This window comes from Sminthopsis crassicaudata, chromosome 2 (genome assembly GCF_048593235.1).
Source record: "Sminthopsis crassicaudata isolate SCR6 chromosome 2, ASM4859323v1, whole genome shotgun sequence".
In the NCBI taxonomy this organism is placed as follows: domain Eukaryota; kingdom Metazoa; phylum Chordata; class Mammalia; order Dasyuromorphia; family Dasyuridae; genus Sminthopsis; species Sminthopsis crassicaudata.
The window spans coordinates 524086092-524106655 of NC_133618.1; the positions used below are offsets into that span (position 1 = coordinate 524086092).

General features: G+C 31.8%; 1 protein-coding gene across 4 annotated transcripts in view; it reads right to left on the minus strand.

Annotated features, from left to right (window-relative positions):
• The window catches only part of MYO5A (myosin VA), a 182440-nt gene that overhangs the window by 77353 nt on the left and 84523 nt on the right, over positions 1-20564 (minus strand). For all 4 annotated transcript variants that reach the window (XM_074294534.1, XM_074294533.1, XM_074294532.1 and 1 more), the window contains exons 7-14: positions 19287-19368; positions 15593-15700; positions 14296-14402; positions 10062-10327; positions 8467-8548; positions 6471-6611; positions 2482-2607; positions 1810-1893 (exon numbers count right to left, since the gene is read on the minus strand). In XM_074294534.1, coding sequence (XP_074150635.1) covers positions 1810-1893; positions 2482-2607; positions 6471-6611; positions 8467-8548; positions 10062-10327; positions 14296-14402; positions 15593-15700; positions 19287-19368 — 996 coding nt within the window. The remainder of the gene's footprint in view (positions 1-1809; positions 1894-2481; positions 2608-6470; positions 6612-8466; positions 8549-10061; positions 10328-14295; positions 14403-15592; positions 15701-19286; positions 19369-20564) is intronic.

A 20564-nucleotide genomic window follows, 5' to 3' on the forward strand; every position in this document is an offset into this window, starting at 1 on the left:
AAATGCCACACCACCAACATAAAAAATCACAGAATCATTTGAATAGAGAAAAAAACTTTTGACATAGCTGTGTGTGTATGCACATAGGAATAATAGATTATACCAGTAATTTTTGTAGTTAAGAAAAGCTGATTAAAAACAAACAACATGCTGTTGCTCATCAACTAGGGAATAGGTTTTTATTGTTATTGTTAAATATGGTATATTAATGTATTAGATTATTACAGCATTGTAAGAAATGACAAAGATTAAGAATTCAGAAAAGCATGAAATGTCTGAACCAATGCAAATTAAAGTAAGCAGAATCAAGAAAACAATATATACAATGACATAACAGTGCAAATGGAAAGTCCCAAAACCCAAAATTGAATCCAGTGTAATTATGACAAAGCTTGGAGAAGACATGAGAAAATGCAACTATGCCCCATCTTTGCAAAATGCAACACTAAGCTGATGTGTTAGTTTACTATAAATACATTTTTCTTCTTTTTTTAATTCTTTGTAACAAGGCATAGTTCTATGGGGAGATAATAGAGATGATTTGGAAATTAAGGTGTAAAAGATATCAATAAAAATAGCACATATATCCTGCCTACCTGTCATGAGCTATATAGAACAAGAACTTTACACTCTTGCACCTTTTATAAAGATACTTAGAACATGTTGGATCTTAAAAGCTTTGCATAAAGTAAACCTTCCATGGAAGCAAAACAAAACTTGAAAAGTAAAGTTTTTTTTCTCAGATTGATTGACAGAAGAGATGACTAGTAATCATAAATTCATTATCATTCATGATTTCCTTCTGATAAATAGTAAACTAATCAGGAAACTTAAGAAGACAATCATCTGTGCTCAGGGATTTAAAAGCTTGGAAATGTTCCACCTAAGTTAAATTACCTTAAAAAAATATCATTTGCATCAGCCTTTTACTAAACAAATAGCAACACTATTATACATCTTAAGTTTCACCACTAATCATAAAACATTTTAAATTTAACTAACAGAATTATTAAAAACAAATTTGAGATCATTAAAAAAAAAAATTAAGCCTATAAGCTATGCTGCCTGGGAATCAAAAAGATAAGAAAAAGAAGGATTGATTTTTTTTTTTCCCTACAAAATTCCCTTAGAATCACAATTTGACTTTTCCTGTGATTGAGTGTTGAATTTAGCATTTTGTATTTAAATGATGCAGCCTGAAAATGAGAATTTATGTTTTTAAAGCTCCTAGAGCATTATCTAAAGGTGCATATGATACTTTCCAGAAGCCAATTTCCTAAATGGTAATGTTAGAATAAGAAAATGAAAATGGAATATTACGGCAAGCAGGCTTGTAGTGATGATTGCCATTTAACAACTAATTATTTATAAAATATCTAATGAAATAGTTTTTACACAATTGAAATTCCCAGTTGGCTATACTCCTATGGATCTTTCTATTATGCTACCTGCAAATTCATCATCCTACAAAATAACATCAGCCTGGATATTCCACATTGCCCTCTGGCCTGAATCTCTGATTGGAGGGCAGATCAAGAAGCTCCCCTCAAAATCTCTACTTAAGAAAGACTCTGAAACTTACCACATTGTCTGCACTCTTTCTGAGGACACTAAGTACCTTCCCTTCCTCCATCCTTAACCCCTTCCAGCTTTCTTTTGTTGTATTGTCTTTTCCCATTAAATGATAATCTCCTTAAGAGCAGGTAATGGCTTGCTTTCTTATATTTGTATCACAAATACTTAGCACAGCACCTAGCCCACAATAGCTTGACTATTTTATGACCAGGGAAAAATACTCTCCACAATTACCTTGCTTGATTTAAGAACTTTAATTTGTTCTTCAAAAACTGTGTCCTTATTCTTCTCTAAGAAGCCTTCACACTGATATTCAACCTGCAAACATATGGAAAAGTATTTAATAAAACTCTTCAATAGCAACCACAAAAAAGTTTTTGAGCTAGTTATCAATTGCAAAAATCATGTCGTCAGTTCCTCCTTTATATAAGGCACTATGGTAGGAATGTTTGGCTTAATCTGAACCATTTCTATTATAAAAGTGACCCCATAAAGCCATGAATTGAGAGAAAATCCTTCATAGTAGATACAAATCTAATCTCAAAGCCAGGAAGACTTAGGTTCAAGGTTTTGAGGGTTGTTTTTTTTGTTTGTTTGTTTTGTTTTGTTTTTGGACACACACACTAGCAGTGAGATCCTGGGCTTACCTTCTCAATACCCTAGGCAATTTTCCAAATCTATAACCTGAGTACAGACTTGTATTGGTAGAGGAATTTTCTTCACTGGGGAGTTCCCTATACAAATGAAATCACAGGTCCAGTTCCTATTTCTATCCCTAAAGTCATATAGAATGCAATCTTTAGCAAAGAGAAAAAAGTCACCTGCAATTCCCCCCCCTATGCTTTTTAACTTATATATTCTAAAGTTTAAAAAGAAATAAACAAAAATAAACCAAAACATCCTTACTTTGTCAGCAAAATGCTGAATGATAAAAGCTTTGTTCGATAGACGAGGCTTTTCAAAGAGTGCACATTTGTTCAAATGTGTATTGTATAACTTCTGGGCCCATGTATCATCTGAACCTTTAGGCATCTAGAAAAGAAAAGCAAGTCAAGAGTTACAGCATAGCTGTGATGATCATCTGAAGTGATTAAAAAGCTAAGTTGTACTTTATATCACTATGAAGTATCTTTTACATTTACTTAAGGAACTCTTCTATCTTCATGTTTCTGTGGACTCACTTTGATGGTCTACAGACCTACAAATCAATTATTATTAAACTGAGTATCTTGAACATCAATTGAATATCAAGGCTGACAAAGCATTCTTTTCCATTTTTTTATTTAACATATTTCATCAACTTTCAAATGAACAATTAAATGGACTTTTATATAAAAGGAATTCTGATAGCTATATGTATTCTTAACATGTTAAGAAATCAGGACAAGTTTACGGGAAGGTGAAATTCATCATATATACTTTAATACATTCAGAAAAGGATAAAAAAATTTTTTCTCCCAAATACCAAATGGCGAAGCTGTGCCTAGATAGCATCTAAAAAAGATCAGATACTATGAACTCAATGTAAACCGATAATGAAATAGGTGAGTCAAAAAATTCTAATAGATTTTGATCTATAATGAGATAGTGTCCAAAATGAGAAAGGTTATATTATACCCACTATATTCTCCTCTTTTGGGATAATATCTGGAAAATCGTTCAATTCTGGGTGACACCTCTTAAGGACATTGGTAAACTGGAAACGATCCAAAGGCAAGCAGCAAGGATCATAGATTTATGGCTAGAAAGAACCTCAGAGTTCAACTGGTCCAACCACCTTTTTCTAAACGAGAAAACAGAATTCCAAAAGGCTCAAATTACTCCTCTAAGGTAGACAGGTAGGTCATGAATTGGTTAGCCTCAAAGTGAAGAATTAGAAATAATGGGTAGAGGAAGCTAAAGAGAATGAGATTTAGGTTTACTGGAAGGTCAAAGCTTCTGAAAATTGTACTGGTATCTTCAGAGGTCATGGGCTCCTGTTCATTAGAAGTTTTCAAGGATGAGCCTAGATGAGGTAGAGGATTTCTGTTCCAGTATGAACAGGTTGACACGAAAAGATGGCCTCCACGGTCCCTTTCAGCTCTTTGACAGGGAGCAAAGAAGACATACCAATATTTTTAAAACTTTATGGTCTCATGTTTGCTGAGGATAGAAACACTATGCTTTAAAAACTAAACCTTTGTTGTTATTCAAGTCATTTTAGCTATTTCCAACTCTTGGGATTTTCTTGGCAAGGTATCTAGTAATAATGATTGGCCTTTTCATTCTCCAGCTCATTTTATGAATGAGGAAACTGAGGCAAATCAGGATTAAATGACTTTCCCAGAATCAAACAGCTAGTAAGTGTCAGAGGCTCACTTTGAACTTAGGTCTCCCTGACTCCAGGCCAGTCATTCTATCCACTGCACCACCTAACCGCTCATAAAACTAAAGCACTTCTAACAAATTTATATGGCAAAATGGAAAGAACACTGTCTCTAGAATCATAAGATATAAATTTTAAACTCTTACTTCTTGTGCAAACTTGGGCTAGTCATCATCTCTTTGGGCCTAAGTTTTCTCATTTATAGAGGTTGATTATCTGGTTTCTGAGTTCTCTTCCAACTCTAGATTTACAATCCAAAGTCAGTAAATGTAAGAATATCTTAAAATTATTTTCACTTTAGAAACAAAGCATTAAAGTGTTAAGTATTATGTATTTAGACATTATACTAAGGGAAAGTAGCACCCAATATGTATTACAGTTAAATAATGTCAAGATACAGTGAATAACACAACTATTTACTATGGTCTTGAATTAGAATAAGCTCTTTGGGCCTCAATTTCCTAATCTGCCAAATAAGAGAAGTGTATTTTATGATTTCTAAGGTCCTTTCCAGTTTTAGAGGTGGGATCCTAAAAAAAGATGAAAATTAGCCTTATTTATTGATTCCTTGTATGGAGAACCAAAAAACATCAGTGCTCAAAGAGAGTTCAGAAAGGATTTGATTTAACCCTCTTATTTTACAGATGAGGAAGATGAATTCTGGGTAACATAAATGACTTAAGGTTAAGATTTCACAGCTGTTATCAGGCACTAAAGAATGTTAAAGACATCTCATTTATCACCATCAGCACTAGAGAAAAAAATATGCTAATAATTCATTAAGTTTTTGTTTATTCCTCAAATAACAAGGGTGATCATTGGATAATTTAAATAATGCTTTATGGCTTCATTATGAATATTAAAGCATAAAAATGAAATACTAAGCCTGGATTTCTAAAGTGAACTATAAAACTTGTGCAATAAAAATACTTAAGAAAACAGGAACTTATACTCTACTAATTCAGAATAAATAATAATTTTTGTAGGAAATCATGCTAAAATTTACCTTCATATGACTGGGGGAAAAAAAAGGTTTTCTAATCAATTTTTTATAAATACAACTACAGAGTGTATGTTTAAGCTGCAATTATGAAACTTTTATGAAAACAGTGAAAACAGTTACAACTTTCAAGTAGTCACTTGTTTATATATAACTGATATGCCAAATACAAGTTTTGGTTAAAGTGTATTTCCTACTAGGGAACACTTAAGATTCAAAGAATATTTATTACAGAAGAAAGTAACCTTGCAAATGATCTAGCCTGTCGCCTTAATTTTAAAGTAATAAAACAAGTTTTCTTTTCCAAGCATTTACAAATTCAAATTAGCAGTTGCCTGGTCTTAGTGAGGTTAGCAATTGAAGGGCTGGAATCAGGAAGAACAAACTTCAAATTTGGTCTCATGCCTTTATTAGCTGTACAATCCAGGGCAAGTCACTTAACTTGTGTCCACCTTAGTTTTCTCAACTGTAAAATGGGAACAATAACAGCAGCTCTCTAACTAGGTTACTGAGAAGATAAAGATATTTGTAAAGTACTTAACAGTACCTGGCACACAGCAGGTCTTTAATAAATGCTTGTTCCCTTCTCTCCAAGAATTGTTTGAAATACTAAAGTTTTACTTGCACTTTCAAATTTATGTAGCTAATGGCCTTCACCAAGATGGAATTCACTACTCAAAACAAACAATTGACAATTTGACAATTGAAGTCATTATATTATAAACCTTAATTCATAATTTACTCTTTCCTGCTATTAATACTCCTATAGCCATGATACACATACGCAATCAAAGCTTGTTTATCTTTGTCAATGAAGGACAGTAGTAACAGGAACAAAGGAATTGATGATCTCAAAACATCTTTTGAGTCAATTTTTCTCCCATCTTCTTTAAGTGAGATGTTAATGAAATTCCAAAAAAGAGAGGTAGGAAAACAAGGGGAAAATGGAATATTTGGAAAGTCTACTACAGGGGTAATCAGTCTCAGAATAATTGAGAATAGATTGAAAAAATAGCTTTTTATGGGGAAAACACAATCTGTACCATAATGTGATTTATATTCAAGGTGAATGTGAATTACCAGGATAAAAAAAAAAAAAAAGCTTAAAAGGAGAGACAATCATTTTCTTAAACATCTACTACTGAACAAAAATAAATTATATAAACACAGATAGGACTAATAGTATAACCAAAATTTCCAGACAATAAACTAAAAATATTCTTTGACATAAAGAGATTTTTTTGTAAAGGAAAAAAAACATTCCACATTTCTTATCCAACATTAGCAAAATGGAATATATGAGATTTAGCAACGCTTTACAGCTAAGAAACTGTAATATGGGAACTAGTACAGACAAGTAAGAAAAAAGAATTATTGAATTGTGGTGTTCACTACCAAGGGGTAAGAAAAGCACTCTAAAATAAGCGATATTTGGTTTATGAATCACTATTTGATCAAATTTAACTCTTTCAAACTTATTTTACCCCTTATAATAGACCTTAAGTATTCAGCTTGAAATATTTTACCTACCTTGCATTCTTCATCCAACAAATCCAGAATGCCCAGTTTTGCTTCTATAAGGTTAATACAAGGTTGATTGTCATAAAAATCTATGAGTGTCCATGGAATTTGCTCCTTCATATACTCTTCTTGTTCTAGCTTAAAGACATGCTGTAGAGAGGGGAAAAAATAGTATTCCTTGTAACCAAAAGCATCTATCTATCTATCTATCTATCTATCTATCTATCTATCTATTTATAATAAATATATAATATGTTAATTATATGTAATTAATTATAATATATTAATATAATAAGATAAATAAACTTTATTCATATATAAAGTTTATTTATTTATTGAGTATCTGTGTTATTAAGAACATCATAAAATTCCTGCTAGTTTCCAGACATTATAATCTAATCAGGGAAACAGAATGAGGACATATGATATAGTACAAGAAAACTTAAACATTAGCTATTCATCACGTTCAGAATATGAGTAATTTTAGATGTGGTTGGTCTAGAAAGACCAGGGTTTAAATGATAGTATTTTAAATTTTTTCCTGGAAATGCTTCTAAAATACATTTCTCTGACTTCTTAAATTGCTGTACTATGTAATAAATGTGGCTGTAGTTATGGATATAAATGATATGGGGGACACTGAGCTGAAAGTTTTAGTTTTAATACTTCAATTCAACACATGAATTACATACCAATGAAAAACAAATAACTACTGCCATCAACTCTAATGCAAAAGCTGGATGTTAAATATTAGCAACATGATGATCACCATCTTTATAAATTTTGTTAAAGATAGGTGATCTCTATTTTAAGATAACAGAAGCATTTGACTGGGACTATAATACCTAGTTTTTCCTCTCAACTGAGTTTTTATGTTAAAGCTAGAAACACATACCTTGTCAAAAATATTTGAAATTGTCAAAATGTTTGAAGGTAAATATACACATAGATGTAAACACACACACACACACACACACACATACATACATATACACCTAGAATGCTGTCTCAAGATATCCTATAATTATAAACAGTGTCTAAAAAACCTTAAGTTTTAAACCTTAAGTTAAGCCCAACTTAAGTTATCCAAACTCCAAAATTTACTGGATGAATATTAAGAAATATGGCATTAAGATTAAGAAATTACCTAAATACCTTGATAAATTATATAGAGCTCAATTAACCTGGTGAATGAGAAGGTTGTTTTGTTTTGTTTTGTTTTGTTTTGTTTTGTTTTGTTTTGTTTTGTTTTTTAAACAAACTTTAGTTCTTCACACTGAGATAAAGAAAAACTGGTATTTGGATTCTTGTGGGAATTTGACAGGATTTATATTTTTATTTACACAAGAAACTATACTATGTTTATGATACTAAAGGCAGTACTAGATTATTTTGTCATATGTCCAAGAAGTTTGATATACTGCATAAATGAATCCCTTTTTCCTTTAAAAATATCCTCTTTGATTCAAGCATCTCCAAATAGCATAATAACTCAATGTGATATTTTATTTAGCTGCTAATATAGGAGAATAAGTTTAAAAAATTTTCCCATTGGCTCACTGAGTGACCAGTGTTCAAGAAAACCAGTTAAGGAGGATTCCTTCACATCACCAAATTATGATTATAATATGGGAAATTTTAATTTCTAATTTGAATCACTGCAAATAAAAGTTAAGGTAAAGTCTTAGCATCATACAAAATCACTTCAAACATACAATAAAAGATATTGTCTGTATTCTCCAAACTACTTTCTGTCATGCTATTCTCTAAGCATTTAGTTTAGGGATATAAGATTCTCAATGTAGCTCCACTGAGTAGACTAGGAGCAGGAGACATTTGGAGTCTACATAGACAATGACCTCCTCTAGATATTACATTCATTAACCATTATTTATTGTCCTAAGTCTGAGAAAGTAAATATAATTTGGGAATTGATTTCAGGAATCAGATTTCAAATACAACTTTTCAAGGGAATCACTTTTTAGCAGGAAAAGAAAATTCTTACCATGTTGAATTGCTGCTGTAGTTTCTCATTGGCATAGTTGATACAAAATTGTTCAAAGCTATTTATCTCAAATGTTTCAAACCTGTAAAACAAACATAATTTGATGTACAATGAGACAAACACACAGAAAACATTGCATAATATAAACAATAAGAAAAGCCTTAAATTATTTGAAATTTGCTCTCCAAAGTAATGAAGTTTGACTGCTTTCTTGAAAGAGGGCCTCAGCCAATGACACTAATCACGAACCTGAATGTTCACCAGGCTCCAGCAGAATAACAAAAAAAGCATAAACATATTGTACTATCAGGAGAATGAGCTTTGGAAATGCCACCCTAAAGTAGAAAATAGTTAAAGTAATCAATAAGGACATAGTACTATTGAAGTACTAATATAGTACTAATAAAGACATATAATATTATAGTATTTTCATTATAGTATTTTCTTAATGGTCAACTACAAAATCACCATTATTTCAATTCATTCTCTCTCTCTCTCTCTCTCTCTCTCTCTCTCTCTCTCTCTCTCTCTCTCTCTCTCTCTCTCTTTTTGCTGAGGCAATTGGTGACTTGCCTAGGGTCACACAGCCAAGAAGTGTTAAGTGTCTGAGACCAAATTTGAACTCAGGTCCTCCTGATTTCAGGGCTGCTGCTCTATCCACTATATCATCTAGCTGCTTCATTCCAATGTTTTCTTGATACAAATAGCATGGGAACAAAAAAATTAATTTTTTAAAAGCATAGTTCACAAATAAAATGTATTATATCAAACATGAGTGTACAATAAGGAATTTAATAGTAAAAAGCAGAATATATTAATGGGAAGAGTTAAAAACGGAACTGATTTATAATTCAATTCAGATCAGTTCAATCCAACATAATATACATTTTTTTAAGTGTGCTATGAAAATGAACTATGCTGAGTGGTGAAGACAGCAAAGATAAAACTAAGATATGAAGATAGAACTCAAAAGAATTTATAATATGGTTGGGAAATAAGACATAAATTCATACAAATATAATAGAAGTCAGAATCTAATAGGAACATAAGAAAGGTCCAAATAATGAAGCATGATTTAGGGAGAAAAGAATAATTTCTAGCTCTAGAAAGCAAAAACAAAACAAAACAAAAGGAAAAAAAAAACCTTCATACAGAAGGTTTGGGACACAATTCTGAAACTTCTTTGGATTTCTTCTTCATGCCTATCACAGTAGATACCTTCCTTTTTAGCCTTTTGTGTGTCATCTTTTCCCATTGAAATATAAACTCTTGGAGAGTGGATTTTTCTTTTCTTTTCTTTTTTATAGACGAAGTAAGGTAGAGTAGGATTCCAGTTTTATTTTTATGTAATGTAGGATAATTATATTACTACCATTAAGAAATTCTTTAATTTAAATGGGTAGAAGCTAAAGAAGCTAGAATTTAAAGAAGCTAAAGAAGCTTTAATTTAAATGGGTAGAAGCTATTTATTTAATAAAATCCTGAAGGTATTTAATTATTTCTCTTCAGTAGTAAATTTTCCACTATCACAATAAATTAAGCTATTGTAACTGTTATGGAAAACCACTAAAAATTAACTAACATAATACACTTACCCATAAATATCCAACACTCCAATAAAAGAGTGTTGCTTTACAGCTGAATGAAGAGCTTGGTTGACATGATCTACAATCCAGTTAAAGAGTTTAGCATAGATATGTTTGGCCAAGGCATCCCGAGCATTAGTGGCCTGCAATTTGGGAATTGGTTTGATATAGGTCTCAGTTGCAGTAGCCAGCTTCCTATGGCAAAGCCAATGAGACATTTCTTCATATTCAACTCCCATAAGATCACAGAAAATGCTAAGAGGCTCATGTTTCGGCTGCCAAAAGAAAATGGCTCATTTAGATAAGTCATATAATAAGAATTTTCCAGAAAATATTTGTGAAGGTACAAAACAGTAAAATTTCTGACATTAAAAAATAGAAGAATTCTCCAGGATCATCAAATGATTATTTCTATAGTTGTAATGCCAATAATGCAAATTAAAGCATAAAATATTAATAAGTATTGTTTTTATATCAATCTCAAATTTGTACAGTGCTTCATGTTTTCCTAAAGCAATTTATACAAACTGTCTCATCTAATTCTTTAAAATTAGATGAACACTTTACACAGTCTCATATGATTCTTACAAGATCATATTCATATTCATAGATAACATCACTATTCCTTTTACAAATGAGGAAACCAAGGCATAGAGAATTGGTCAAAACATAAATCAAGGTCATAGAGTTGATTAATGACAGAACTAGAGCTATAATCAAAGTCTCCTGCTGTTAACACTGCACCATTTTTCTTTCTTTTCGCCCAGCTACCAAGACATTTTAAACACAATATATCAAGCATTTATTAGCAAACAGGATTATTGAAAACATGGCACTATCGCCTAAAATAAGCATCTTAAATGTACATTTATGAATACGTCATTTGAAAGTAGGCCAGCACATCCTATACTGATTTTCTCTAAATAGAGTCATCATTTCCTGAGCTAAAAATTCCCTATTTTGCTATATGGAAACTACATATTTTAAACAGCATGGGAACATTTACCTATATTAAGTAAAAATGCACTTGAGACTTTGGAATCTCAATATTTTTTATCATAAAATAAATATTCTATCTACTTAGAATTCTATCTAGAATATGGAAAATTCAAATGGTATAAAATTAAAGTCCAAATATTCTAGTTATATATCTCCAATATCAAGAATAAAGAGAACAAACACATAAGGATATTTTCTGATAGTATATCTTCAATATTAATTCCTATTATACCATAGAAGAAAAAGGAAAGAAAATGAAGCAGAAATCTCGTTTTAAGAAAATTTTAAAATAAAACATTTGATGATGGTGACATGATCAGCAATAATTTTTCTATTATTCTATTGTAGTGAAATGGGTAATGAAGTTAATTTAGTATTGGCAGGCTTAGACTCAATTTGGGTAGAGGTTTTTATAAGTGGAGATTAAATTAGATCTTGAGTCTTAATTCTCCATTTCTGTCATTTGTTTTTATTGTGACAACATGTTTATAGTGTTGACAGAGTTAAATTGTTCAACTAAATCCTGCATTAGCATCACAACACCCCCAAACATAGAACACTAAAATTTTCAAAAAAAAATTTTAATAGATTAGACAAAGCAAATGAAATGAAATGAAAACATTCATGTTAAAAGAACTAGAAATTCTGATAAAAATACCCAAGCTACCCAAACAAAGTTGTCTTGCTCAGTATTTTAAAAATCTGGGACACATAGTTGGTTGGTTTATTCCTTTTTGGGGAGAATTTGTAAATGAGATAGTAAAAAAAAACACTTCCATCATTAGAAAAAATTTGTAGTACAACAAACAATACTGGTCACCAACCAGACAAGTTAAATCAATACTCTGTATATGCATATGTATGTGTATGTGTGTTTACATATACACACGTGTACATACGTGTGTATATATATATATATATATACATATGTGTGTGTCTGTGTAACTTACAGAACTTACAAACTAAATTGGTAAGTATTTACTTTTAAGACATACTTTAGCCTAATACACATTTTTATAATGATTGGAATGTGGCATGATTGTATTTTCTAAATATCAACTCATCTCTGTCACTCATTTTTCTCCTACAAAAGGCATGAATCTTCTATATAACTTTTATAGCCATTACAGTCACTTTCAAATCAACAATTGCCCCTAAAAAAGAAAGAAGAAAAATCAAAAGAATAGGAATGAATGAGGATGAGAGCAACTCCTGGGGGAAATGCCTTAAACTTTTTTTTTTATATAATTTATTAATTTTATAATTATAATTTTTTTGATATTACATATGCATGGATAATTTTTTTACAACATTATCCCTTGTATTCATTTTTCCAAATTTTCCCCTCCCTCGCTCTACTCCCTCTCCTAGATGGCAGGCATATATATATTAAATGTGATACAATATATGTGTGTAAAACCAAATTTCTTGTTGCTTGGTAAGAATTGGATTCCGAAGTTATAAGTAACCTGGGTAGAAAGACAATAGTGTAAACATTTTACACTGCTTTCCCAGTGTTCCTTCTCTGGGTGTAGCTGTTTCTGTCTATCATTGATCTACTGGAACTGAATTGGATCTTCTCTATGTTGAAGATATCCACTTCAGAATATATCTTCATACAATATCGTTGTTGAAGTATATAGTGATCTCCTGCTTCTGCTCTTTTCACTCAGCATTAGATCATGTAAGTCTCTCCAAGCCTCTCTGTATTCATCCTGTTGGTCATTTCTCACAGAGCAATAATATTCCATAACATTCATATACCATAATTTACCCAACCATTCTCCAATTGATGGGCATCCATTCCGGAAATGCCTTAAACTAACTGCATAACTGGTTTACTTTCAGGACAATCTTTCTTGTCAAGAGAAGTACACTAATGCTTTAGGTAAGCCATAGTGATTGTCCTGTGTTTTTTTAAACTTGTATCATTTTTGATTTCTAAAATCATAAAGATTTAGGAAAATTCAGCATATTGAAAGCAAAGTTAGTCATATCAATGATGCACTTAGTTGTATCAATGAGTTCACTTAAAAAAAGTGATCTATAAGATCTCTTTAGAAGTGAACAAGGCCTACTTCAGATGAAAAGTCATAGAAGTCTCAAATTCCACAATCTTTTATAAAATTATCAAATGAGGTCAGAAAATAAACATGGCTACAAATAGGAGTAAACTAGGAGTAATGGGTTGTCCCAAAAAATATAAAGAAGGAGTAAGAAGGTCATAGATTTAAGAGCTGGAAGGAATCATAGAGATCATTTAATACCACCCCCATTGTTTTACAGATCAGAAAACTGAGACCCAGAGCTTAGTGACTTGCCTAAAATCACTACACATAAAATGATTATAGAATGAGAAGGAAAAAAAAAAAAAGATTCCTTCCATGTGGGTCAAATCTTTCTCCACAAACAAAACTTTCTATCTGGCCAATATCATTTTACTCTCTAAATAATTTTTACTACTTCCTCCTTTATACTTTATATAGTCACATTTCTTTATATTTTTGAAAAGTTCAGAAAAGAATAAAAATTTGCATATTTATTGATCAAGAGACAACTAAATGAAACACTTTTAAGATTCATTTTATGTTTGCCATTGTTTTTTTTTAAATAAGAATATGAAATATTATATTCACAAACTTTTAAAGATTAGGAACAGAGAACAAACTTCTATTCAGAAAACAGAATAACATTTTTTAAAAATCTCAGTTTTACAATCAATTAAAGGATCAAGACAGAGAAGAATAAGAAAAGTGGAGAAGACCTACATTGTATAGCTTAAGGAGAGCTGATCTGTGTTTCATTAATTTTGAAATCTATAAGAATTCTATTTTCCTTGAGCTTAGGAAAAGTAATTATGGGGCTTAGTGTTCAATGCTACTGGTGAGCTGCCTTTTTTTTTGTTTTTAATGGCAATTAAAGAGTGACGCAATGAGAGAAATAGGGCAAGAAAGTATTAAAATAACTTCCTAGTGCAGTAGAAACAGCAATAAATTTACAGTCAGAAGACCTGGGTTCAAATATTGGCCTTGACATTTCCTAGAAGTCATATGGTAAGTCACATTTTCAGTTTTCCTTTTATGTAAAATGAAGAGGTTGAACTAGAATATATTTAAGGAATCTTCCGACTCTAAGTCTTTGATTCTACAATACTAAGGGAAGACTGAAACAAAGTTAGAGGCGAATAGAAAAGCATTTTAATTGTAAAATACACATAATCATTTTTTAAACATTTTAGACTTACAGGTATTGAACAGCTGTCTGAGTCCCGGGAAGTAAATCCAACATTGCCTAAGTGAAGGATGCCAGCAAGTATTCGGAAAATTCCCATCTGATAAGACTCATTAATTCCTAAAATAGTTTTAGAACAGTATAATAAATACGTAGCAAATTTCACAAAAGTAATTTTGGGCACATATTCAAATCCTCGTTATCTATACAGGTTATTACAGATTACAAAGTAACATGGTAAACCAGACTCCAACTCTGGACATTTTCTATATTAAGCATAAATTTTTCTCTATTCTTACTTAAATTGTAGCCTGAAATCCAACAGGAGTCAATTCCTTTTTTTTTTTTTCTGTAAGCCCTAAAGATGGTATAAATCATACATACTACAAGATTAGAGAATGAGTGAATTTTTGGCCAAGTTAATGTTGTATATTAGTCTAGCATGACACTGTCCATTCCTAATGTGAGGGAGAAGAGAAAGGAATTATGGAAGGAAGTAAAATGAAGACAGCTTTTCAGCTATTTCTAATTCTAATCTCATGCTATAGCTTCGTTATCTTGTATAAAGTATCATGACTTTTCAAAACATTAGGCATAATTACATTTAAATGGAAATATTAAAATGCATTACAACTAAACAAAGTATTTCAAATTACATAATCCACTTCTCCAGCAGAATTCTCCATTAATGGCTAATTAAGAGTTAAATCTAATATAAATCAGGTTGGTTTTTTTTTTTAGTTGTTATGACTTTTTCCACTTTTTTGTTCTTGCTTAGTCTTACAAATTTATAATATATTAACTTGCAATGGAATTCCTCTTAAGGACTAAGTTGCTTACTTAGAAAGTAAATTAAATTGAGGCTATTTTTTAGGGTACTATAGTATCATCAACTTAATAGTATTCTGATGCACTAAAATAATTAGTTCATCTCTAAAAACTATATATTTTTTAAAATAGAAACTACCTGTAAACTTAATACTATTTTCAAAAAATAACAAACTTAAATACCGTGTTTGCAGGCTTGGAGAAAAGACTGTTAGTGTAACAGCTATGTCAACATGGGAAATTAAATCTGAAACTTTCATTTTAATTAAGATTCTACACTTAGTTGAATTTTTATAAAGCCAGAAATTATTGCAGTGAGGCAAAGAAAAAAAAGTTGCTTATATAAGGAACTATAACTATCAGTGGTACTCACTAGCTAAGCTAAAATAAACCTAGCTAACATTCTAGACGAGGGCTATATGAGTCATGGTATGCATATGTAAGTTGTTGCTCATAGAGTCCTGAACACAAAGCAAATTTACCTAGCAAAGTACAGGCCTGCCTTGTATGTACCATTTCCTTAGCATCATCAACCCCGTCGATTACTGGGCTGCCTCCTTGCTTTGTATAATGGAAGTAATCAGCATTTCCTGAAAATGAAGAAAAAAGAATTTTTCATTGTATAAGTGCCAAGAAAAATGTTTCTTGAATGACTACATCCCCTAAATTCTATAACTACAATTCCCTTCCAAAAGCAAGTGCATGTTAGGAAGAAAAAAAGCAACTCCTTTATGTCAACAATGGGATTAATTACTAGCTTCTCTTTTTGACTTCTCAATTCTTCAAGGATCAAAATTCCTGAGTTAAGTTTGACTCCTCTCTTCTTTGGCCTCTAAACCAATCACTTCTTTTGAATTTGTCTTTTCTTTTCCATGCCCCATGGTCAGGCCATTATCTTCCCATATCCATATAATTATATTAGCTACAGTAGTATACTGTATACTCTAATTCTGCTGGTATCTTGCCTTGCTGGCTGTCCTGCTGACTCATCTCCACAGAATTTTCACTATCATGCCACAGAAATCTCTTTATCCTGGAAGCTCACTCCACCTCTAAGCCATCTCTCACACTTCCTGAACCTTTATCCCTGCAGCCTTTCCCTTTGGTTGATTTCTCCCAGAATTTCCATTTTAAGGAGGAAACCCAGACTGTTTTCATTCTTCTTCAAGCTGACTTATCTCCACAGGATTTTCTTTACTATGTCCTTGATACCTTCAATTTTCTCCCTTTCCCCTCAAACCCTTTTTCAGCTTCCTTTTTTATAATTTAAGTTCTTTACAAGCAAGGACTGTCTTTACTTCTTGCATTTGAAGAACTTGGCATGGTAATAAGCCATACTTAGCCTGAAACAAAGTAAGTGTTTAATAAATGTTTGCTGACTTGACAATAACTAATTTTTGGTAAGAAAGAAGCTATAATAAATCTAATATAGTGTATTAAGAGTTATTTTTATAGGTATCACATCTTCTTACATGATTTTAAGCCACATGGGTGATTATATCTTGTCAAAAATTTTTATTTCACTCAGTTATCACAGTACTTTGAACACAGTAGATAATTAATACAGGTTTGCTGAATTAAATTTAATTACTTTCCCTGCAGTCTCAACTCATGAAGGGCAGAATCATAAACAATGGCAACAGAGTTTCTAAGCAAAGCAGCAGACTCCAGTTAAGGTTTTACTATTGCTAAGTATTTTTTTTTCATGCAAATCCTAAAAAACTACAATGTGGAAGAGTCAGGCACTACCAATCTATTTAGAGAGATATTAGATAAAGCTTTAAAAACTGTCAGTAGACCCCAGTGTACTGGTTAGGGACTTCTGGCCTACAGAATTAAATACAATTCCAGGCCTTCTACAAGCTGATGTAACATACTCATCTCCTAGACTTATTTCCCATTTACCTGGCAAACTAGATAACTATTTTGTATTTTTTGGCTACAGTGGTCATTGCTCGTACTTTGTCCTGCCATCTCTTCTCTACTAATTAAAATCCTACTTGTTCTCAAGGGTTAGCTCTGATCTCACCTATTCTATAATCAACCCTGAGACTGGCCTAAGGCCAAAATGACCTCATTTCCCTAAAGCACCTCTCAGTGCTCCATTTAGAAATTACTTACATGAAATCTCAAACTGGAGATATACTGATAGTTCTGCTCAACTTTTTTGTTACTTCCTAATCCCTAGTCCAGTCTCTAGGAATGAGACTTGGGAAGTTTCTCAATAAATATTTATGGAATACTCATCATTAACCTTACAAGCTCTAACTGAAATATAAATACAAGTAACAGCAATCTTGTATTTTAAACAAAGGTAAAAATCAAATCAATCATTACATAATTCGAACTTGCCATTGTGACATATAAAAAGCTCAAAAGAATAGTTTCTGAGTCATTAAACATGTTATTATGCCAGCAGATAATTAATAAAAGGGGTCAGTAGCATTCTTGAATGTCAAGAACCCTTATGGAACCCATTCAGATCTTATATGCCCTCAGAAGAGTGAATATTCTTAAGGATAGCAATTAACTGATTGGTTAACAATTAGTAAGAAGAATAAATAGTATAGTGAGAGATGGGACTTATTCCAATGGGAAGAGGTGGGGGGGAGACTAGAATGTGGCTGATCAGTCTCACTATCTGGAGTAGCCCCAGCCTCCAGGGCAATCTAGACAAAGGTGCGCCCCTCTTCCCCAAACCTGTCACAAGTTGTTTGTTTCTTGGGCTTGGAATTCTCCCTATTGATCATCTAGTTTCCCTGGCTTCTGTCAAGTCTCAACTAAAGTCCCACCTGCTGTAAGCCTTTCTTGCTCCTCAATTTGTGGCTTCCCTCTATCTAGTTTATTAGGTTCTAATTCTTTTTCATTGTGGGCTCTTTGGAATTGTCTTAGATAGTTCTCTTGATCTGAGTAGCTAAACATGCCATATCATGCTGGCTCTTTATGATCACTACCTCCTTTTCTAAATTTTCTTAAATACACTTTTAATAAATATTCTAGGAATTTGCCAGGAATCAAAGTTAAAGTTATTAGCTTATAATTTTCAGGTTCTGTACTCTTCTATTTTTGAAAAATGGGACATCATTTACTCTTTTCAAAACTGGTAACTTTCAGATCTTTTAAATAGTAGTAACAGTGGTTTTGCAATCACACTTGCCAGTGCTTACAGAACCTTGTATAATATGTCTAATGTATGTTTTTATGAGGCAATTGAGGTTAAGTGATTTGCCCATAGTCACCCAGCTAGTAAGTGTTAAGCATCTGAGAGTGGATTTGAACTCAGGTCCTCCTTGACTTCAGGGCTGGTCATCCATCCACTGCACCATCTAGCTGCCCCAATATGTGTAATGTATGGTGAAAATGGAACCAGAATAATCTTCTGATTCTTAATTCAATGCTGCCCAGTGGATTCCTAGTTTATTATTGAATATAGTGAGCAATCCGAAGCCAAGCTGAAGATTTAGGAATTACTCTGTACAAATTGAAAAACCATAGAAACCATCACTATTCTAGAATATCATTGAAAATTACTATTAATTCATGAAAGTCACTTAGTTTTAAGTAGTTCCCAGTATCACGCTTATTAAATATACCATACTATCAGTTTAAAAACTGTTTTCTTTATTATTGATAAAGAAATTGTTAATTACTTGATAGACTGTTTAAAATTTTTTTTCTTTTTAAAAGAAAACCTTATCATTAGTAAAGATGACTTCTATGAAAGTCATTTCTAAGATGCAATGAATGTATTGTATATATACACTACTTTTAATTTTAAAAACTTCATTATATGCTTTAGGTAAATATCTCAATCTTTATATAGATTCTAAAGGAATATTTAGGGGTTCTGATAATTCTGTTCACTTGACATCTCTTAGATCTGCTCATTCTTCCATGTTTATAAACAGAGTACTGGTACAATTTCTTTCTTATCACCTCCTACCTGAATTTTTAGAAATTTCCAAGTTGATATTGTTGCCCCTATTCACTCTTCTCTTTAATCTATCTCCTAAGTAGGTGCTAAGGTAACTTTTAAGTAAGATTTCAAAAAAACATTTCTTAATAAAACCTTTGCTTCTTCCCAATGGCTATCACATAACAGCTTCCTGTTTGAGAAGACAATTAACCCAAATAAAAGTGAAATAATATCAAGCTCCCCAAATGTCACTTTCATACCTAATCGTAGCATTTTAAATTCTGGTAACTTTGCTGAGGCACACAATTGGTAGAAGATATGATAGTTTCTCTCCTCTTCTGCCTTTGAAAAAAAGTAAAGATTTTTCAATTATAGTAATCAAATTCAAAAAAACTGAATAAATTATTTTTTAATTTCATGATTTGGTGAAATGAACATAGTCTATTTCCTAACCAGTGAATTTCATTTACAACATAACATTTCAATCTCTCCATTATCCTTCATGTACAAATACTATACTTTTGATTGTGATATTTGGTTTGTGCTGATTAGCAAAAAGTTAATATATGATAAAGAATTAAAAAAAAAGTAATGACTATGGTTTGGCTTGAAGTCACAGCCCTTTATTCATTCAAGATTAATGTTTATTGGTATAGAATTCTATACCAGTGACTATGTACAAGGGGAGATCCAAAGTTTAGATGAAACATGATTCCTGCCCTCAGAGAGTTGATGGTAAGATAAGACACAAATTTATACAAGTAGAAATTCCATGATGCTATGTTAAAGACTTATAAAATTCCATATGTGACTTAAAGGGGATGTTTGTTAGCAATTGAAAGTCGGGGACTTTATGGAAGTGCTGGCATTTGACTAAACTTGAAAATATTGGTTAGGCAGAGAAGCAATTGATTGTGTCTGAATACAGATAGAAGCATGTTTTCTTTCTTCTTTCCTCCCTCTTATTTTTTACTTTATTTTTGAAGGTGTTTTTTAGAATAGGAAATCTATATTTTCTTCTATAAACATGACTTTCTATAGAAAGAATATATATATATATAGAGAGAGAAATGATTTCTATAATTTCATATATAATTTCTTAATGGGGGCTGGGGATGGGATAAGTGAGAAAATCTGGACCTCAAAAGATTTAAAAACAAAACATAATTTTTTAAAAGAATGAATAGGAATTCAACACAGAGAGAAAAGGGAAGTTATTTGAGGCATAAGGAACAATGTGAACAAAGACAAAGAGGTACATTTAAGGGACTAACCAATTAGGTCAGCTTAGTAGAGTGCATGAAGGTTAATAATATGAGATAATACTGGAAAGACAGAATAGCACCAGATGATGCAGGATTTTTGAAAACCAGGTGAAGTCTGAATATCACTTTGGATGCTGTAGGAAGATCCTGAAGATGTTTGAGGGGGAAAAAAAGACAGGACTGTATCTGGACATTCAATAAATCTATACTTACATATGTACCAAATACTATGTGCCATGTATTGGAAATATAAAGAAAAAAATGAAATTTAGA